Source organism: Phalacrocorax aristotelis, chromosome 12 (assembly GCF_949628215.1).
Source record: "Phalacrocorax aristotelis chromosome 12, bGulAri2.1, whole genome shotgun sequence".
Taxonomy (NCBI): domain Eukaryota; kingdom Metazoa; phylum Chordata; class Aves; order Suliformes; family Phalacrocoracidae; genus Phalacrocorax; species Phalacrocorax aristotelis.
In genome coordinates this window covers 6,839,929-6,863,205 of record NC_134287.1, presented here as the reverse complement: position 1 = coordinate 6,863,205, position 23,277 = coordinate 6,839,929, and the positions used below count along the sequence as shown (strand labels likewise).

Here is a 23,277-nt window from a genome sequence, read left to right as displayed (position 1 = left end):
ATGTCAGAATTTCACCAAGTGGCAACCGATCGAACCCTTCCTGCACCAGTTCCAAATTCAGTCACTGCTGGGAGCTGTGGCACCGATGCCGTGAAACTAACTCCATCAGTACCCATTAAATGAAAGTACTCATCGCTAGCTGGGTTCAGTTGTCATCTTAATCTACAGGAATGGCCATAAATTTTCCAGCCTTGTGCCCTTCAAATATATGTAGAGATTATATGTAAAGAAATTCTGACAGTCAAAGTCCTCCTTTCAAACCCAAGTACTTAAAGCACTCTCTAAAGATGCCATCGAGTCCAGCAATCTTTTTTTATCTCCTACACCGAAGAGGGAGCTGAGAGTACAGCAGACATCTGACACCTTGATGGAGTTCTGTAGATGTGTTCTCAGGCAGGATTTGTTTGCTGCTGCCTTTAAGGTTATGAAGAACTGTGCGGATCAGCAGTCAGATTTTCTTGTACTGGATTTTAGGTCTTGTGGTACACAACCTCTGTTAAGTGGAAGTGTTTTCAGGCTTTTTACAGCGTGACTTTGCCAAGTCAATACTCTCTGTGGTGTATTCCCATCCTTTTAATCTTGTCTGCTCAGATTGTGTCAAGCTATCCCTGACTTTCTATCAAATCATACCAGTTAAAATTAGTGAATGCACCTTTAAAACTCAGTCGAATATTCCTTGGGGTTTGACAACGCAGAGAAGATACTGGTTTTCTAAAGAGGCCAGTAAAACGTTTGGCATTAACGGAGTTATTATCTGGCAAGATACCTTGTGTGTAACAGTTTTTAAGGCCACTGATCTGTATGTAGCTTAATGCTGACAAAAAGTGACCATTATCCCCTCTAGGAATGCAGATGCTTGCTGAAATGATGCTAGCAGTTTTTATTGTGGTATATTATTCTCGGAGGTGTATCACCTGAGCAAACACCTAAGGTAGGTATTTAACTTTCATGTTGGATGGTGGTATACAGACAAAATGAACTTGGTCTTTGCTCTGAGGTTTTCTCTGTCTCTGCCCAGAAAAGCCCCCTCCCATCCATCGCAGGGTCGTTGGGTGTCCCTGGGAGGAATCACTACTTTCACTGCCCTTCTGCTTCAGAGAGGTGTTGTGAAAATCAACTGAGCTTGATGTTTCAGCTGTTTCATGCTTAACAGGAAAAGCACCAACAAAGCTTTCCCAGAGAGATGAGCTAGTGCTTTACTGAAACGTAACTGGTTTAATGGAATCTGTAAAATGAATATATATGTGTGTGTTGGTTTTCATATGTAGTGATTTAATAAGAAGCTCAGTCTTAGGGGTGAAATTAGCTTTGCCTAAAAGTGCAGCTGGAGTTGTCTTAAGCTTTCCTAAGTTGACTCATGCATCTCAGCTAATTCTTGCTCACAATTTTTGCTCTCGTGGTAATTCTCAGCTATGTAATTCTCATTCAACCGAATGCTCAGGTTGAAATCAGTGAAGTGGGAAGGAGAATTGCTTGCTCAGAGTTGTAGCCTGAAACGCCGGAAATTTGATTTTGTTGCCAACTCAGCCACAAGTCCAAAACCACATGAATAGTTCTCTTTCTGGTACTTTGATTCACTGTCTGTGAAATAATAATACTTACTTTATGTAAGTAAATGGGTGTAATTTTAAGGGTAAAGAATACTCAGATGCACTTTATAAAACAAAGCACAATGCAGCTTCTAGTGGTAGGGCCCTAATGAAGATCATCTCATTTTTTGTTTCTACTACACCATTCTGGATTTTGTCTTTGATCATAAAGCCTGTGTGAAAGTTTAAATATTTTTATTTCCATTTTTCCTTTGTTTGCGATCTCACTGTTCTCTATACCTGTGTTGTTTTGCACTGGAAGTGGAGGGAACTTGAAATCCTGTGTGTATTCAGGTCCTGTGCTCTCACCCAGATAGATTATTGCAAAATAAAAATACTTAGTTCCATTCTTCTAAAACCAGTGGGAGAAAGCTCTGCAATGAAAAATAACCTTTGACATTCAGCATCATTCATAAAACAGTTTGCCATTTTAAATATCTAAAAATCTGTTGCCTTAAAGAAGGTTAAGAAAATTCTGTTGGCCAAGGAAAATACCTTTCAGAGTAAGGAATGGTACATTTATACATCCTCTAGTATGGATATTGGAATCATAGAAAAGAACGCAAGAAGATACTGCCTTTTGTTTATCTACAGCTCCCTTTTGGTCCTGCCTAGACGAAGCCAGTTTAGTTTAGCACTTTAACATACAGAAAAAAATTTCAGTACACACAGCATGATAATGGTCTTCAGATGCACGTGTATCACACCAGATAGCTGATATGTCATTCATTACTGTAGATGTAAGAAACCTCAAAAGCAATTTAAAACTCCAGTTATCTTGGCTCTGCTGGATCCCAAGATAGTGTCTGAATATCTACGCAACAGTGTCTGAAAGGTGAAACATCCCCTCTGTAGGAGTGATTAGTCTGATAAAAGAACATTTCAGAGTTGTTCATCAACAGCATGTGAAACTCCAAAATGAAGTAAATTTACAAATAGAGTCTTTGTAGATAGAACTGTAAAAATAGCATCTGGAAAACCTATTTTCTATTTATTTTAGTATAGGAATATAAAGTCATGCCTGTATAGAGTATCACATTATTTAGCAGCAATTGTATAGCTTTTAGTTGAGAAGTGCTTCGGAGCTAATGATCTGAATATTTCGCTGTGAGAAGCGCCCTCGGGGACCCGTGGGCACTCAAAATGAAGCTGCTCGATGAGATTCCCAAATTCTTACTCTCCTGACTTTTGCTACCTGGAGAAAGCTCAGGGTGATCATGAATGTCCTGTTGATGTGGGCTCAGTCATCAGCAGCTCCCTGACGCTTTTCCAATCCTACAGCCATGGGGGCTGTGCACCGCTGCTCGCCCAGTCTGGGAGCCCTGGCTTCCTTCCCTTCGCAAGAGGTGGCAACCCCAAAGGTTTGCTGTGGGCTCCAGAGGAATGGAGCATACTGCAGAGGTAACTGCCTGTGCCCTCCTGCGGCAGGGACGTACACAGCTCCCTGCTATTTCAAGGAGATTATTGTGCTTTGTGATTCCAGGGTCTGTTACAATGAGTGCTTACGGTGGTGGAGTTTGAAGGTGGGGGGAAGGAAACATTGCTGTCGAATTCATCGCTTGGAAGTCAGGAGTCAGGTTTTGGGTGGAAAACAAAAAGATCTCTTTTTTCCAAGGATTCCTCTGGTGTACCTCATCATACACTTGGGTCAGCTGCTGCTTTTTCTTTGTGTGTATCCATGATGTCTGGAAACTTCTTGTTTTAAAGAAAGTTGACAACCAGACTTCTCAGAGATGGAGATTTAAAAAAGTGCCAAATCCCTCAAAAAAGAATTCCTTTCCACAGTTGTCATTTTGAAATAAGATGTATTTTATATGTATAGAAAAGTGTTTGAAAATGAATGGAAAAGAAAATCAGAGCATGACACAGTAGATAATATTGCTGAAGGTAGACAACTGATGTGGATGTGTTAAGCTTGGTTTCAGGTATATTGTTGTTATGGGAGTGTGTGATTATCTTGCCATGAAATGCTTTAAGGTACTCTTCTATTATTCTACATATAGATTCAAATTGGTTAGACCAGAACCCTATATAGTTAAGACATTGAGCTATTCTTATTCATTTGTTCCCTAGTCTATACTGAATATAACTGGTTTTGCTCAGGAGCAATTAGTTCATGTTTGCTTGACTTCTGTGAAGGCCTTAGAATGAGGCTGGTTTTACTAGTCAAAAAAATGCCTGATACAAAGATTCCAATGCGTAGCCATTTTTGAAGTATATATTGGGTCTAGTGTTACAGTTTTGAAAGAGTTTATTTGAGGGGATGAAACTCCTGCTTTTACCTAATCTTTAATACACATCATCCAGAAAGCTTTGTAGAGAACTTTTGATATTGATTAACTGTTCTGTGGCACTTATTGAAGCTAAATGGAAGCTTACCTGATGATAGGTAAGTAAACAAATTTTAGAGAAAGGGGCCTAACTAGCAAGAAATACCAAAGTTAGCTAAATTCAATACAGAAAACACAGCAGAAATGTATACGTAAATGAATATGAAGGAAAATTATATTTACTGTCTCTTTAGTCATTGTAATACCAGAGTGTAGGGGGGAAACAGATTGAAACAACATTGAAATATTCAGGTTTAATGTTGCAAATATTATTTGATAATCCAAAAAGTGTATGTTACAGACTTTTCTTTCTAATACAGATGATTTTTTTTTTGTCATCTGGCTGGCACTTGGCAGCCTTTAGGAAATATTACAAGTTTTCAATCAAAGTCCAATAATGGGACTAGCGTACCTGTACTAGGAACGTGCTGCCTTAAATACGTTAGTCATCTCATATGCCATCAAGTGAGCCCCAGATGATGATCTGATGAGTGTCGCTTCAGCAGGTGATCAGTAAAGAAATAATCACTGCGTGTTGCACATAGTACAGTTATAAATGAGAAAACGTCATTTTAATGGAAAAGAAATGGATGATTGTGCTGATTTTGGCTGTTACTAGAACTGTCTGTTGTGGTCTGTAGGTTCTCGGACCTTCTTGTTTTTGATGGATGATGCATTTTCCGTATTGGTACACCCAATTGTCCATTGCTCTAACAGTGGCTTGCCCAAAGAATGAATGTCTGCGCTATTTATTTTAGGAATTATTTAAGGACCTGCTCCTTTTTTGTCATTCTGCTTAACTTTAAGCAGGTCACGCTGCTTTCCCAAAGAACAAAAGCTGTGTATCACTTGTAGACCAGTTTAATAAATATCTGATTAATTGTGTGTGTACTAGAAGAGACAATCTTTATCTTACTTTCCTTTAGTTGTTTTTCTTCGTTAATACTCATAGTTATAATCTCTTCCTTGTGCATGCTTTTTGTCTTTTGTGCCTTTTATTTCTTTTGTTCTTCCTTTAGGTAGTCTCTGTTTTTAAAAAATAAGTAAGTGCAACTGGTCTCACTTAAGCAAGCTCCTTTTGTATCATTTCAGGCATCCCTAAAAGGTGCTATCACTCTCATTATTTATTCAAGGACCTGAATACACTTCTGAAAAATGAATAAATTATTCTGTCATCATTATTTTAGGAAAACTTTTAAAACCACTAAAATAAATGAATTGGGAAACCATTAGGAATAACCGAGCATCATTTAACATAGCTGTGATAGCTTCAGGACATTATTCCCTACAAAGGCTTTGGAATTCCTTGTGGATATTGCTGCCAGAGTTTATTAGTGTAAAAGCAATGCAGTCGGCTACAGTTATTTTACAGCTAAATGTTTTAGGAGCCATTTGGCAGAAATGCATCCTGCGAGGTAAAGCTGAATATTCATAACCAAGTGTCAAACAAAAGGTGGTTGAATAGGCTGAACATTGACTAATGTGAAAGAAACAAAGACAGAGCAAGGTAGGAAAAAATTAGCTGTGTGGTAGAAGTTGGATCAAATGTTAGGTTTCTTTGTATTATTTATACTGGTGTTTTGAACAGTTGTGCTGAAAGCTTTATTTCAAAGATTGCAGATATAACTAAAATGGAAAGAACATAAAATATTGAACAACACAGCCTTGGGAAGATAATTTTAAGTACCTGAGCTGATAGATAGCATTTGAGGCTAAGATTAAAAAAAGCCAAATCACTAGTGAGATTGTCGTTGACCATTTTAGCTTGGAAGATGAGGGGTAGATGCACTTGCAGATGTTTGCTCCTGTGTTACATTCATTACATGGGGTGAGAACTGCCTTCCCAAATGTCTTATGAGAATCTTATCTTTTAGCCCATTTTCTTAAGGTAACCATGTTGTCCTTCACCGCTGCAAAATCTCATTGAGAGATAGGACACAAGAACATTGCCTAGGCTTAAAATTAGTACTTTTAACTAAGTAAATTGAGTCTTTAAAATTGAGTCCTGTAATAATTAATTATTAAATCTGTTTACTGATTTGGTACACCTTAATATATTTCAAATTGCAAATAAAAAGCTGGCTTACAGCTTAGTTATTTTCAGAAGACATGAAACGTTTGTTCCTTTCTGTATATATATTCAGTAATAACAGAGAGACTTTTTGAAGTGAACCCTTTAATAATATGAATTAGTACTTGAAACCATGGAAAGTCTATATGGATTATTTGCAATAAATGTTACATTTTGAGAGTTTTCCAGTTTGACTTGGTGGGCAATATAGAACTAGAATTTGATATGATAGAGGTTGCTGTCATGGTCTCACTGGTGACATATGGATTCTGAAAAAGACTACTTAAAAGGAAGGCACTGTCACAGAAATAAAACACATCCAACTGGAAGGCTACACATTGGTGGTTTTGCTCTATAACCCCTCGTACAAATATTCTTGGCCTGATTAGGGACCCATGTTGGGTAAAGCAGAATGAGATTCAGGTAAGGCTTAAGGTCTGCGTCTTCATGTTTAGGGTTCCTCAGTCTGATACTTGTTGTGACAATCCTGTTTTTTGCCATAAATGTCTGGTCTCTGCAGTAGGTATAGAGCAGAGTACCTCTGTGCTGTCTAGGTTTAACTCCTGAATTTGAGTTCTTCAGCGATTGTTTAATCTCTTGTAGTCCACTTTATAAATAGTGCTTAAGGCCAAAATAATCCACAGTGGCTAATGTCTCCATTAGAAAAAAATGTCACCATTTCACGACTCTAAGTGGTGCCCTGACCTAACCGCCTCTGCTTTGGGCAGGAGGTGGGACTAGATGACCTCTAGAGGTGCCTTCCGATCTAGGTGACTCAGAGATTGTAAGTTAGCTGTGGCCCTTTGTTTTCTACCTCAACTGGATGTGATCCAAATCTCAGTTTTAAAAAACATTTTCAAGCCTTGCAGCACCACCAAAAGAACTGTAAACTGATATGATGGCCTGTACGCATTACACGGGGTCGCTTGCTCCCTGAATTAAATCTGAGTAATCACCAACTGTTTCAAATTTAGGGAATCTCATTCTGCCAGAGCATGTATCAGTAGTTGTCTGAAGTACTTTAGAAAAACTTCTTTGTCACTCCCTATTAGCTATTAAATCTCCATTTCTCTCAGTCTTTGAAACCAAATGGAGGACTAAGAAGCATTCTGACATGCAGTTCTACTGGTTGAGGCAAAATAGAATAAACAATTTAGATTTAATAACCTAGCTCTTTAAAATGCCTCCTTATGAGAAAAGACTTTCTCTTCAAATTCAGCTAGGAATTATTTTGTGTTGTCAGACCAGTCTTTTTTTCAGGCTTTCAGTCTTCAGATATATTACCCAAAGGATCCTGAATGAGTTTTGTATTTTATTGAATTACCAGATGATATACATCATCATTTAAAAAAAATACTACTGCAGATATCTCTTTCACAAAACACAATTACAGTCCCAGCAGAACCTATGAATTAAGATATAACCACTATAAAAACTAACCAATTTGGAGGGAAATAAAAATAAATTACTACAGTGAAAAATTTTCACTGTTCTTCTGGATTTATATTCAGCAATTGTTACTGCTTATCTGTTGTAGTAACTGAAACACATGAGTATTTTGAAGACAATTCTGAGCATATTTTTCAGAAACAATATGGAAACTTCACGATGATAGTTTAGAAATACATACAAAACCAGGAGAACTGGGAAAAGCAGAACAGGTGCTTCAGGGTTTAGAAGAGTGGACTGGATAGGAGTAATGCTGGAAAGGTCTTATGAAGGAAGTAAAAGGTAATATAAAAATGGTAATTAACAAGGAATGGTGACTCAGAAATTGTTAATCCTTTTCCAAAATTACTTAGAAGAAAGTAAGATGTAGTAAAATCCAAATAAAGGTGAATTATTTCTTCACAAATTTTGACCAAATAAATTATTAAAATTTAATTAATCTTATTAAAATTCTTCAACTTAAACAAGGATTCAGAATTTATTTGTAGAATAAAGCTACCTGAATGTATCACAGGTGACATAAACAACAGGTTTGACCCACCTGCAAGAGCTGCAAGGCAGATTGGGATGCTGATTGTTATTTGGCTGAGCAGTAGAGGGTAAACCCAGGAGAAAGGAAGGGCGTGCTGTTACGTCGACCTTGCCATGAATCATCATGGCAAATTACTTGCAGTAACCATTTTGGAATGGGGAACCTAAATGAACTCCTTAGTCCCACTGAAGTGAGTGGAAAAATTCCTGTCCTACAGGATAAAGATGCTTCTGAGCTCTTGTCTGTCTAATTGGTGCCAAGCACACTGAAATGCTCAAATCTGCACATTGTTCTTGTATATTGTTCACTCAGCTGCTCTGCTCCTCCTGGTGTTGTTTGCACTGTAGCTATCAGTGAATTGTATAAAAGTTTGAATGAGAAACACATATAATAATGTAATTTCTCCATAATATCAACTGAGTTGAATGACAAGCAAATCAAAAGCTAATTCTCCTGTAAACAATCACTTCATTAAATCCATTTGCATAGTACACCAGCTTACTCAGTGAAGAACTTGTTATTTTTTTTATATTTTGTATCAGTCTCATTTTTTTGCACTAAAAATACATTTCAAATATATGTTAATTGAATGAAGGCTGTGCAGAGAGTCAAAGGCAAAACCAGGAACAACAAGGCGGGCAGACCCGTGCTGTCACCAATTGCCTGCATATGCTTTTAGAAATGGTGTTTTATTGAAAGTTCAGACCTAAGGATTTCCTTCTCATTGTAGAGAGAGCTTTGAACAATTCCTCCCTTTCTCCAAAGAAAATGTTGACAATAGAATCTTTGATCTTCAAAAACTAATGCCCATGATAAATTTAATTAATGTAAATAGTTCTGCTAGGCTCAGTAGGATCCAGCACGGAAAGTTAAATACAGCATAACTATCTCTCAACTAAAGACCATACACATGGTAGGTATAGTGACAGAGGCCAAAAGTTCACTTAGATAAAATGATCTCTTCTTCAAAAGATGTAATGAAAATGCTGCCTATCAAAAGATCATGTGTTAACTTTTTCAAATGTAATCTAAAAAGAACTATCTCAAAACCTCTAAAAGCAAGATTTATCTGGACAGTTTAATGATATTATAAATACGTGTACATGCTGTAGTAAAAGAGTAATGATTCATCACATGTTTATATCCTCAGCTGTTCAATATTCTGTGATTTCAGGAAATAGCACTGCACAATTTTATTCTACGTACTGTTATCAACTCTTTTTTCTACAGTCATCCACTACTGACATAAGTTTTGCAGGTGTTGACTTTATTGAATACAATTGATTAAATTTTGAGCATAGAATCCTGTGTGATACTTCGAGTCTTTGCTGATCTATAGATGTAACCTTTACTTCTTAAAGTTCTTGTGGAAAAAAATGTTTTACTTAAGAGGATCATCTAGTTCAGAAACTTGCTGGTGCTTGACAGAAGTCGTAAAATAGACAACCACATTTCTTTTCTGAAGTACTTACAGCCCTATTAGTAATGCTTTGATTCCTGCTGCTTCTTGTCCTGCTCACTGAATATCACCCTGTAGTGGAGGGGGCTCATTTCAAATGCTGGGAGCTCTGTAACTCCCCCGCTGTTATGAAATCATACTAAGATTTCTACTTGAGGGTGACCTTGCTGCTTCTTTTTATTATTACATTAATCCCACTGAAGCAGTATTAGGGAGAGGATGGGTTGCGTGTCCTGCTAGTGATGATACTATGTTGTTTTACTGTTCGAATTGTGATGTTGCTTACGCAAAAGTACTCTGGAATATGATTTTAGTTAATTAAATTGGTTGGTGTGTTGATTTATGCAAGAACTCTCTGGCTTTGTTATTTTGAATGTGACTTAGCCATCTCTTGTATTACCCATGAGGACTATTGATGAAAAGCTACCAGTAGGAACACCAAAGCAACAAAAATAAGAGTTTTGCCTTATATTTGAATTACTGAAAGTGAGGCTATTGAGCAGTGGTTTTCCAGAAGAATCATATCGTGTTTCCACAACATGAGTGGTCAGCTACAGTTTCTCCTACGTTCCATTAAATGTGTGACAGACTATTAGCATTTCATTGCACTTCTGGAAGGTCTTTCATTTAAATAAATAATTACCTACAAGGAAATTTCTTGGTGCTTATAGTTTCATTGCTTCTTTTGCTATCATTAAATAGTGTCAAGATCTGGAAATATCTGTTCTGCTGGTACTGTTCTAATTAGAAGGATAATTAGTACACTGTTGTTTCTGCTTTGGCTCTAGCTGTCTGGGGCTTTTCGCCGTGTGTAATACACTATCTACAATGGAAGGTCACTTTTGCATACTTTTATGTTTTCACTAAAGGTTGGGATTGGCTATGCTGCAAGTGAATGGGCTTAACAAAAGCTGGTATATACTGAAGATAATGTTAAAACCAGATGGAATTAGGAGTGCTAAATGACTAGGTTTTACTGCTTTCTACTGGATTTTTATATGATTCCTTTTAAGGATGTTGACAACACTCTTTAGTTCAAAAGGACAGTACAATGGGCCACAATCACCTTAGGGAAGAGAGGTGTCACTTGAGACTGTTATCAGAACACTAAAGAAGCATAACTTATCCTTATGCTTTTTTAAGTTTTGATATTCTTAAAGTTGGACGGAGTAGCAGGCACTATGAATTACTGTACACAAATAGGGATATATAGTGAATTGATAAACAATTCTCATATTTCTACATGTTTTTCCTCCTTTGTCTTTGGTTATCAAACTATGTAGGCATCTGCCATACCCAGTTCATCTAGTGAGCTGTCAGTACTGTTTTCAGTCATTTTTCTTTCTTCACTTGTTTAGCCAGTTTCATTATTGTTCTATGACTTTCCTCCCAGTTAATCTCTATAGTTCTGACATCTGTTGAAGCCCTAGGTAGTTGCTGAGCTGTGGTCTTCAGTTTGGGGGGGAAGTGCAATTACTACCTGTATTTTATGATAGCTCCATATGTCTCTATATTTGTGGCACAAAAAGCAGGCATTCTTTTTTCTTTTCTGTTCCTGCCATTTTTGTGGTGCAAGCTCCTTCTTAATTTGTTTTTATGGTGCAACTTTCACTGAATTATGGATGTTGTGGGAATAAACAATATTCTGGTTTACTGAGAAGGATTTTAAAACCTTAAAAATAGTTTTTAATTTTACACTGCAGCATTTCAATATAAATTATTCTAGTCTTATTATGATGCCATAAAGAAATTAAATACATTTTTTCCCACCACTGTGTCAAAGGATTTCCTAGGATGTCTGCTTACACTGCTTTTATATCTAACCACAGACCTTGTGTAAAGAGGACAAACAGCTTAAACTGCAACATCAGCTGCTAACAGACTTCTGTGTAAAGTGATTAACTACTAAAAGTCTTAAATTTTTATTTTAAAAGAAAAGATATTCCCCTCCGCTTAAACTGAAATTAGCATGTCAGAGAAACTGCAGAACCTGAAATACAAGTTCTTAACCACAACAGAGAGGTCCCAGATGCATAATCTTATGGACTGAGCTTTCTGTCTTTTGTCAAATTATCTTGGATATCCATCTAACACACCTTTTTACTTGAGAAGTGGAAAACTGAAGAGCAGAGACAGGTGTGGTTGGTCTCTTGGTTGGTCCCTCCTGTAGTATTTCAGTGCCCCTTCAGCTGATCTCAGTGACTGGACCTTAAAGGAGTTCAGAGGGATTAATTTACTAGACATTAGTTGTCCAGTTTAGAATCATAGAATCATTAAGGTTCGAAAAGACCTCTAGGATCATCAAGTCGAACCGTCAACCCAACACTACCATGTCTCCTAAACCATGCCCTGAAGTGCCACGTCTACATGTCTTTTAAATACCTCCAGGGATGGTGACTCCACCACCTCTCTGCGCAGCCTGTTCCAATGCCTGACCACTCTTTCAGTGAAGAAATTCTTCCTAATATTCAATCTAAACCTCCCCTGATGCAGCTTGAGGCTATTTCCTCTTGTTCTATCACTAGTGACTTGGGAGAAGAGACCAACACTCACCTTGCTAGAACCTCCTTTCAGGTAGCTGTAGAGAGCGATAAGGTCTCCTCTCAGCCTCCTCTTCTCCAGGCTAAAAACCCCAGCTTCCTCAGCCGCTCCTCATCAGACCCGCTCTCCAGACCCTTCCCCAGCTCCATTGCCCTTCTCTGGACACGCTCCAGCACCTCAAAAAACTGAGCCCAGCATTCGAGGTGTGGCCTCACCAGTGCCAAGTACAGGGGCACGATCACTGCCCTGCTCCTGCTGGCCAAACTATTGCTGACACAAGCCAGGATACTGTTGGCCTCCTTGACCACCTGGGCACTGCTGGCTCATGCCCAGCCGGCTGTCAGCCAGCACCCCCAGGTCCATTTCCGCCGGGCAGCTCTCCAGCCACTCCTCCCCAAGCCTGTAGCGTTGCACGGGGTTGTTGTGACCAAAGTGCAGGACCCAGCACTTGGCCTTGTTAAACCTCATACAATTGACCTCAGTCCATCAATACAGCCTGTCCAGGTCCCTCTGCAGAGCCTTCCTACCCTCGAGCAGATCCACGCTCCCACCCAACTTGGTGTCATCTGCAAACTGACGGAGGGTGCACTAGATCCCCACATCCAGAACACTGATAAAGACATTAAACGAGACTGGCCCCAACACTGAGCCCTGGGGAACCCCACTCGTGACTGGCCGCCAACTGGATTTAGCTCCATTCACCACAACGCTCTGGGCTCGGCCATCCAGCCAGTTTTTTACCCAGCAAAGAGTACACCTGCCCAAGCCATGAGCCGCCAGCTTCTCTAGCAGGATGCTGTGGGAGACAGTGTGAAAGGCTTTGCTAAAGCCCAGGTAGACACATCCACAGCCTTTCCCTCATCCACCAGGTGGGTCACCTGGTCACAGAAGGAGATCAGGTTGGCCAGGCAGGAGCTGCCTTTCCTGAAGCCCTGCGGGCTGGGCCTGATCCCCTGGTTGTTCTGCACTTGCCTGGTGAGCTCACTCAAGATGAACCTCTCCATAATCTTCCCTGGTACCGAGGTCAGGCTGACAGACCTGTAGCTCCCCGGATCCTCCTCTTGGCCTCTTTTGTAGTTGGGTGTCACACTGGCAAGCCTCCAGTCATCTGGGACCTCCCTGTTAACCAGGACTGCTGGTAAATGATGGAGGGTGGCTTGGTGAGGTCCTCCACCAGCTCCCTCAGTGCTCTTGTGTGGATCCCATCTGGCCCCATAGACTTGTGCGTGTCCAGGTGGAGCAGCAGGTCGTAAACTGCTTCCTCCTGGATTATGGGGGGGGTTTATTCTGCAATCCATCCCTGCTGTCCAGCTCAGGGGGCTGAATACCCTGGGGATAACTGGTCTGACTGTTAAAGGCTGAGGCAAAGGAGGCATTAAGTACCTCAGCCTTTTCCTCATCCTCAGTAGTAATGTTCCCCTCTGCGTCCAGTAGAGGATTGAGATTCTTTTTGTTTCTCTTTCTGTTGTTGATATATTTGTAAAAACATTTGTTGTTATCCCTTACAGCAGTGGTCAGTTTGAGTTCTAGCTGGGCTTTTGCTTGCCTAATTTTCTCCCTGCAAAACCTAACAAGGTCTCTGTACTCATCTTACCTGGCCCTTCTTCCAAAAGCAGTAGGCTCTCCTTTTTTCCCTAAGTGTCAGCAGAAGCTCCCTGTTCAGCCAGGCCAGTTGTCTTCCCCACCGGTTCGTCTTGCGGCACTTGGGGACAGCCTGCTCCTGCGCCTGCAAGACTTCCTTCTTGAAGAAAGCCCAGCCTTTCTGGACTCCTTTGCCATCAGGACTTCCTCCCAAAGGACTCTCCCAGCCAGTGCCCTGAACAGTCCAAAGTTTGCCCTCTGAAAGTCCATGGTAGTGGCTCTGCTGACCCCTCTTCTTCCTTTGCCAAGAATCAAGAACTCAATCATATCATGGCCACTAAGCCCAAGACGGCCTCCGACCACCACATCTCCCACTAGTCCTTCTCTGTTTGTGAACAGGAGGTCGAGTGAGGCACCTCCCCTGGTAGGTTCACTTAGAGCTGTGTGAGGAAGTCATCTTCCACACATTCCAGGAACCTCCTAGACTGTTTCTTCTCTGCTGTGTTGTATTTCCAGCAGACAGGTAAATTTAAGCCCCAGCTAGAACAAGGACAACCAATTGTGTTACTTTATTCAGCTGCTTGTAGAACAGTTCATCTACCTCTTCATCCTGGTTTGGTGGTCTGTAACAGACCCCCAGCAGGATATCTGCCTTGTTGGCCTTCCCCCTCATCCTTACCCTTAAACACTCGACCTTGTCATCAAATACGCTAAGCTCTATGCAATTGAAGCACTCCCTAACATACAGAGCCATCCCACCACATATCCTTCCTTGTCTATCCTTTTGGAAGAGCTTATAGCCATCCATTGCAGCACTCCAGTGTAAGAGTCATCCCACCATGTCTCTGTGATGGCAACTAAGTCATAGCTATCCCACTGCACAATGGCTTCCAGTTCCTCCTGTTTGTTGCCCATGCTGCATGCATTGGCGTAGATGCACTTGAGCTGGGCTATCAGTTTCACCTCCAACCCTGGCATGCCACCCCTAGGCTTCTCTCTGGTGGGCCTGGCTACATCCCCTTTGAACCTAGTTTAAAGCCCTCTCAATGAGCCCCACCAACTCATTTGCAAGAATCCTTTTCCCCCTTTGAGTTAGGTGAACTCCATCTGCCACCAGCAGGCCCGGTGCCAGATAAACCTCCCCATGATCAAAAAATCCAAAATTCCACTGATAGCACCAGCCTCTGAGCCATGTGTTAATCAGACAAGTCTTCCTGTTCCTTTCAGTATTATTCTTCCCTGCCACTGATGGGATTGAGGAAAACACTACTTGTGCTCCTGATCCTTCAACCAGTTGCCTCAGTACACTTTTGATTGCTCTTGGTCTTGTCTCCACAACCTCGTCTCTGCCCACCTGCACAACCAATAGCGGGTAGTAATCAGAGGGCCATACCAGACCAGGGAGTTTCCTAGTGACATCTCTGACCTGAGCCCCAGGGAGGCAGCATCCTTCCCTGTGGGATGGGTCTGGTTGGCATATTGGGCCCTCTGTCCCCCTCAGAGTGGACAGAGGCCCTCCTCTATCAGCTAGACACAGGACTGGGTCGAATCTGGTCTGAACCAGTTCCTGGGTTGCCCTTCAGAAATTCAGGTGGAAGTTGGCATGTTACTGTTTTTTCAAGAAGTTTGGGTGGGGTTTTTCGTTAGTGGTTTGTTTTTGTTTATTTTCTCCTGTGAATATTATCAGAGGAAATACATATTTTCAGTAATGTGTTACACTGCCTTCTATGTTCACTATGTATTTGGGAATAGCAGGCATCATCTAAATGTCTTGTCTGTCTTAGATTTGGTTATTTGAGATATACTTTCTCTGTGGATGCATTGCTGTGTGAGTTCACAATCTTTAGGCTGTACTGGGTGGGATGCAGTACCATCTCACTGAAGAAGCATCAGATGTAGAATTTGTTTCCTCTCTAACTTTGAGTGAACCCAAGTCCACTGACTTCGAAGGCATGGTAGAAAGATTCTTTCTCTCTGCTTGAGGGGTTGTAGGAAGTTGATGTTTGTTTGCATTATGATCAAGAGCTTTTTATTTGATACTTTTTAAAATGCTACAATTGATTCTCTTATAGTGGGCTTGTTTTATAGCTGAATGAGACTTTGTTGCACAGGATTATGTCTTTTTGCACTTTTTCATAGTTTCACTAAAGCAAAAATCATAGCATCCATTTAAGCAAACAGTGATAAGATTTGTGCGTGTTTATTTTTAATGGAATCACAGAATCCCAGGTTGGAAGGGACCTCAGGGATCATCTAGTCCAACCTTTCTAGGAAGGGCACAGCCTAGACAAGATGGCCCAGCACCCTGTCCAGCTGACTCTTGAAAGTGTCCAATGTGGCTGAGTCAACCCCTTCTCTGGGGAGATTGTTCCAATGGTGACTGTCCTCACTGTGAAAAATTTCCGTCTCGTGTCCAATCGGAATCTCCCCAAGACCAATTTGCGTCCATTCCCCCTTGTCCTCTCCATGTGACTCAGATTCTGGAAGAACCAGAAAGAAAATCAGAGGTGGCTTGTAGCCCATAAGAACAATTAATCCTTTTAGGTATGTCTATACTGCTAAAGAAAAACATCCAGGAGAGAGTGGGAGCATTGTCTCATTGACCATCTATTCTTCTCAGTTGTTAGCATGCTCCTTAGCCTGATTTTTGTCCTGTGTACACGTGAGGTTGGTTGGTTTGTTTCCAGTGCAGGATGAATGAAATAGCCTGCAGCCTGTGCTGCAGCCCCCTAGAGAACTATATTTGCATTGTGAAACATACGGATTACATACTTTAAGGTGTTATGGTGGGTCATGAGATAGTGATTGGAGGATAAGCCTTCAGAGTCTGCAGGAATAGTCCCGGAGGGCTTCACAGGGCCAGGAAGGACAAACCTGCTGTAGAGTTAATGTCTTCTGAACATGCTCCCTGGGATAAACTGCTGCCTAAAGTGTCTTGGAGAAGAGGCAGCAGAGGCATAAGAAGTGGGCAAACAGTTCATAATGCATCTGATCCACAGAGTGGTGCTGGCTAGTGGCTTACTCCCCAGGACTGTTTTAGTTAGATGAGTCCCATGAGGGCTAGGGCTGAAATTACCACCATTTTAACTTCCAGTTAATTAGGGTTTGGAGCATTATATGTAGCGCAAGGACAGTTTGCTAGCTGAACTTTAAAATAAATACCTTCTCAGAAGGCTTCTCCAGGATTTTTTTTAAACAAAAGTAAAACTTATTTTGATTTTGGAAAATAGCTTCACTGAGATAAAGCGTGCTCCTTCTCTTAACATTTCTATCCTCAGAATAAAATATTTAAAATGTGAGATTCTCAGCACATGGCTAGAAACTGATAATTATTTAAACCAGCTGCCTAGTTGTGATATGTAGCATTATTTATTGCTGTGATTCACTAGCACATCAGAAAAAAAAGAGAAGTGAAAATGCTGTGAATAAATAAAATCTGAGAAGTAATTAATCATAGTGGGTGCATCGTGGTGATTTGTTTTAAGAATCCAAACAATATTTAATCTTTTATTAAAATAAATGACTCAGTTTCTCTTACATCTGAATGTTATAATTATATTATAAGCTATCCAAAATCAAATACATGAATAGCACCTTTTCCATGTATTTGTCCACCAACTTTTGCATCTGTAAGTACAAGAAAAGGATGCTCTTCGTGTCTCTGTTTTCCTGCAAAATTTCTGCAGGTCTCTAATTGAAAAAATCTCTCTGTAAGCAGACGCACTATATTCAAGGGAAAAGAGACCTTTTACAGCCATACTTCATATATTTCATGTCCATTCTGCTACTTCTCTGAAGAAGTAATACACAAAATTATTTAGTGTAATTTCAACATCAAAAGTAAGAGCCACAATTTGACCAGGCATTGATTACTTGCGTATTCTTTGTCATCTGTAGTTAAGCTTCATTTATGAGTGAGTATATTGAACATTGTAACCAAAACTTTCCTCCCTTCTAGCCTCATTCCCACAGCAAATGTCCTCAGAAGGGAAGATTTTATGAGCTGCATCAAAAGCTTAACAACTGATTCATTACTGTATGAAAAATAATGTGATTTCAGCTTGCCAGTGAAGTTGTCCGTAGTATTTACAGAATTGGTCTTCAGTACAAACCAAATCCTTCTCGATAACAGCCTATTGCAAGTTCTTGGACATCACTAACGCTAATTAAAAACAGGTGGATTCTTCCCATGGAGTGTACCAACCAGCTGAATGAAATCTAGATAACTTATACTGTTAGAGAAGATTTTTTCTTTTCCCCCACGGAGCTTATTGGAATGCTAGGCTTCTCTAAAGTTGTGGCTCTGATCTGAAGAAGAGTCATATTTTAACTATAATACCCGTATTACTTTGTTTATAAAACCTGAATTTTAGTTGGCACTGTAGAGTAGAGAAGGCCCTGAAGGAAACTTAATTTTTGAAACCTGATCTCTGTGTGAAAGTCTCTGCAGAAGTCTGGTATAAAGATTCAAAAGTTTTCATTTAGAAACTCAAATTTGCATAGTTAAGTTCTATGATTTTTTTATCTTTTTTTTAATTGTGGTGTCTCTTATATTTTTCAAGATTCAGTTTATCCTTCAGAAAAATAAAAGCAAATGACTACATGAGATTTCAGTATTGCAGAACGTGAGCTGTGTTTACTGAGTGTTCCATTTGTGAATTAAATGTTCTGCTTAATGTTGTAATTTATTATTTGTTAGATAGTTCTCTCTAATTTCTAGGAGTTTGTTTTATGTGGATTAATGATACTGGGTTCAGTCTACGTGCTTAGGGCTGTACAGGAAACCCAGAGGCACAGAGTAGGAGACCCACGTGCTGCTGACGTGTGCTGAGTTTTCATGCAGTTGCCAGCAAAGTTCAGACTGCCCTCTTTTTTCTGGGCAGAATGAATAGAAGGCTGGAAAAACAAATTGGCACCATGAAAATTTTTCAAAGACAGAGCTACTTGTATCTAAGCCAGATGAGAGTTCTGAAGTGCACATATCTTTGCAAATCAGGCTATGCAGAACAGTCCAAATATAATATTTATATCTAATGTCATTGTAATAGAATTCAAGGATGGTCTCTCTGTAACAGAGCATGTAACCAAATGACCCAATATGAAGTGGAATTTCTGATGTCAGTCTTTCCAAGCCCAGTCAATTTTAATTTTGGGACTTCATTCTTTCTTAACTGACAGAAGCTCTGTGTGGCCTCAGAATACAAGGTGAATGAATGAACAGAATAAAATAGAACATCTAATTTATTTACATTTTCTAGTTTATATATTCAGAATTTTAAAAGACTTTTCCAATTTAGTCACTGTATGGGCACCTAAAAAGTTCAGAAAATCTGACAAACAAGACAAATTGAAAAGTTTGTGGTCTTTCATCAAGTCACTGCTGAAATATATTGCTAAGATGGTAGTAGAAGTGTTGGTAGATTAGAGAAATATTTAATGTCATACATATGATTTTTAGTCTGAGAAATAGAAGGAAGACCTTGTGAGATGTGGAGTTTCGTAGTTGATGGCAATAGACTGCATATATTGAACCACATTTAATTTTTGTCGTAAACATAGGCTTCTGCGTGCTTTCAGATGCTTGGGTTTAAGGGTTGATGATTGATCCCAAATTGCCACTTAGGGGTTATACTAAGTGGTTCTGGGTGAGGAGTAATGTTGCTGCACAACTGTATTCAGTAACAACATAGTGTAACAGCATACAGGCCAGATCTGAGCTGCTCTGTTGTCCATGTTCTCTGACAGTGGGCCATCATATCTCATCGAAATACATTTACACGTTTATTGATGAATTTTAGAAATAACTTGCAAAAATCTCCAAATCTTACTAACATTACAGTATTTTAAATGTCCTGTGTCAACAAGTATTTTCTGTTTCACTATGGGTCAGTGTTATGGGTTGTCTTTTGCACCTAGACTTCCAATTTTATGTAATAGGTGTATGCTGGGGCGAAGCACTTACTGTTCATATACAATGGGAAATGCTGAGCGAGGAACATTAAGATAGTCTTGTGCAACATATTGTTTTAAAACTTCACAAAAGTAAAAAGTTGATTCATGTAGTCTCAAGTTTGCTAGTTAAGTACATAAAATTTCTTTTGAAAATTTGTTTTGTTTTATTTCTATCTTCATTGAAGTTGTCTCATTTTGAAATTTAATTTTGTGCACTAGAGAAGTAGAATTTATTGTGTTAGATTAAAAGATTTATTTCTCAAGCAGTTGGAATTAGATTTTTTCCAGAGACAAACATTTCTTCTGCACATTGCATAATCATTAGATCTGTTTATAAAAAAAGATTTCTTGAGCTTCTAAAATATTGCATTTCTTTTGCTGTAAGGTTTTTAAGTGGTAACATCTTCAGAATGGGTGCATATTGTATTGCTTCTGAAATAGCTGGGAAAATATAGCGATGAGAAATCGCTAAACTAGAAAGAGCCACTTGTGACATCAACAGTAGTTTAACAAGAAGAGCGAGAATAGACAACTTTTTCAACGGCTTGCATGTAGGGCCAGTTTGCATGTGTACTCGATGGTGGTGGTACTTGATGGGCCAGGCATAGCTTAAATACTGAATTTCTACTATGCAGAGGTTACCACAGGAAAACATTTTTGAACTAGTCTGTTTTTGTGGTAAAGGGGTAGGGGTTTTTTTTGTGTCTCCTATAGAAAATTAAATACTTTCTCTGTATTTATCAGCCATTGATGATACCATTCTTTGTACATCCCTGCTATAGTAGCCACTGCAAAGTGACTGGCTTGTCCTGTAATCTAGTGGAACAGTTTTTAACACGTCCCTTGCTTCATCAGCCTTTTTTCTGTCTGGGAAGCCTAATAAGTACCTTTGGCAGTGGTAATTTAGAATCTACTAGTGAGGTGTGGGCATTTATCAGTGTTATACTTTTCAAGTTGAAGCCAAAATTCCTGTGTTGACATATTTCTTGAATGTGCTTTTATTTAATAAAGATGAAACTATGCACTTCAGGAAATGGTAATCTTTATTTACTGCTATGGTGGGGAAATGCAAATGAAGCAGAGAATTTTGTGATTAGTATTTTACAGAGCAGCCATTTACTATAATTACATGTTTTTAATCAGTGGAATTACGATGTTCCATTAACTAGATTCTTTCCTGACTTCTTGTAGGATTCTGAGTAACAACAAGATCTTATGGTTGAAGAATGGCTCTTTCTTTGGATTGAGATCCCTGGAGAGATTGTGAGTAACTGATCGCGCTCGTTCCACCTTCAATTAGAAGGTCTTTGTATTTTAAGTATAAAAACAAACATCAAATAATGAAGTTGAAATGTTCTGAATTGTATGGCACAGTAGAGTTTCTAGGCAGTCAGCAAGTTAAGAAGCAGCATAGAAATGAGTGAATGGGGATGGACGTGGAAAATACAGGAAAGCACTGCCATCAATCTGGAACTAAAATAAACATCCAGTCAAAGACTTGTACTACACTATATACACTATCACAGTGAAGGCTGGTATATGTAATGGTAACACTAATGTACCCGACGTATAGTTTTGGTTATTTAACTCATTGGTCCCCGATAATTCCACTTCAGTTCTATTCTGATTTTAATTCTCTTTTTTATTTTAATTATATTCTAAAGAAATTGGACAACATTTATCACCAGAGCAGATGATGATATTGATAAAGCTCCATGACAGTGTATTTCTAGTCAATATTTGGAGGATTGAAAAGGACCGAGGTTTCCATATGATTTGCTCAGGATCAGCTATTGAGTAAGGAAGATAACATTCTGCAACTTCGATGCAATAAATGGGCAGTAAAGCTCTACTGCAATAACACTTCTTTCTGTATACATAGGTCACCCATTTGAGAATAATCACATGAAAAAGTCCAAAAGCTTGTAATTTTTTTATATCTATGGGAAACTTACTTTGCCAGTGCACCTAAAATGAGTAATTATATCATGCTTATTTTAAAATAGGCATGCAGCTTAAGGTAAATTATTTTTATATTGCTTTCTAAGAATGCATTCATTATGTAGAGCTGTTGATTTAAAGCAGTTGCTACATTCATGAATATATTCTATGTCGTATGATTGTTTCCATACGCAAAAAAATTACATGTTAAAATCACCTTTAGCTGATATTTTGCTATATATGTGTGTGACGTGCATGCTGTTCATGGTTGTGTAATAAGGTGGGTAAGTATATGATACTGAGGTGTTTGAATGTTCTAACTGCAATTTAAAAGTAATGTATTTCAAGGTCTGGAGGAATCCCTTAGGCACGCTGAAGAGTGAGGATAAAGCTAACTGTCTGAACAGTTATGTAAAGGAATACTAAATTTTCTCTGCATATAGTTATAGATGTAACAAGCACTTCTTTAATATTGGCGATATTACATTGTATCGAATGAAGAGTAGTTGTGTATTATTTACTACCTGGTTTAATCTTAGATGTAACAATGATATGAGGTTTATAAAGAAGTTCACAAATATTTTAGACAAAAAAAAATAGGGGATAAGTTTACAAATTTACTGCAAGAAACAAAATTACTAAATTAAATTCTATGTACTGCAAGTAAAGCATTAGTGTTTAGAAACAGGAAAACATTTCCTCTGGGTTTGGTTTTTTTTGGGGGGGGTTGGGGGGTGGGTTGGTTTTGCGGTGTGTTTTGGTTTTTGATGTTGTTGTTGATGTTAGGTTTAATTTACATTGGGGAATGATACTGAGCAGGTGTCTGGTTAGATAAATACTTCAACCTGAAGAGACATTGCAAACAATATTAAAAACAGTGTGTCCCCTCAAGTATCATTGCCATCTAAACCTTCTTAATTTTATTGTATTGAGGTTTTGCAACATTACAGATAAAATCGGTGTGTATCACTGTATATGGTGCTATTTGGCCATGACATTAATAGAAAATCCATAAGCGATCCTTGAAGCAAAGACTACAATTCAAGTGATGACATTATCATCACATTCAGATGCTCTGTCTCTTGTTCTCTGGTGCCATATGCTTTTTATCAATATCTGCAAAGGCTCTGTTTCAGCTGGGGGTAGTGAGAACAGAGGAATAGTCTACTAAGACGTGGAAGCCAGTGGGTGTGAATGAACTACAGCCAAATGAGTGCTCCAGACCCTTGGACAAAAGTTTTCCCAACTTTGCCTTCTCCACACAAGCCAGTTCAGAGTGGTACTTCAGGTGTTTAAAGTGGAGAACTACGACAGCAAATGCTGTTGATGTTCATGGCTCATCAAAATGGACCAAAAAGAATTTTTATTCCTTGCCTGAAAGGGAAAGTAGAGAAAATCTTATGAAATACAGTAGCAGGAAAATCCAGCTTCCTTTAAGATAACATTAAGTTTAGATGATCAGGTGCTTAGAAATGCGGGTGTGCTGGAGTTAAGGATTACTCATTTAATTTGGCTTTGTACTCCTTGTGGTCCTGCGGAACAAAAAATTTAGTAATGTGAATGCCACAGAGACAAGAATCACGCCTGTCTGTAATTCTTTTGTGGTTACCATGAGATCATGAGCCAGAAGAGTGTTAGCTTATGTGGAAAATGAAATCATTCAATGTCAAACTTGAAAACTTTACAAGGGAAGTAAAATTTCAGGTGGAACTGAGTGACTTGTATATTCTGGCTCTTTCCTGTCCTGGAGTGTTCAAACCCACTTTTTGAGCAGAAAGCAATTTGAAGCCCTACTCCAATAACTAGTGACAACTTCACCCTTATTATTTTGG

General features: G+C 39.1%; 1 protein-coding gene across 1 annotated transcript in view; it reads left to right on the top strand.

Annotated features, from left to right (window-relative positions):
• The window catches only part of ADGRA1 (adhesion G protein-coupled receptor A1), a 291,609-nt gene that overhangs the window by 27,695 nt on the left and 240,637 nt on the right, over nucleotides 1-23,277 (top strand). Inside the window, exon 2 of the mRNA XM_075107276.1 lies at nucleotides 20,696-20,767. Coding sequence (XP_074963377.1) covers nucleotides 20,696-20,767 — 72 coding nt within the window. The remainder of the gene's footprint in view (nucleotides 1-20,695; nucleotides 20,768-23,277) is intronic.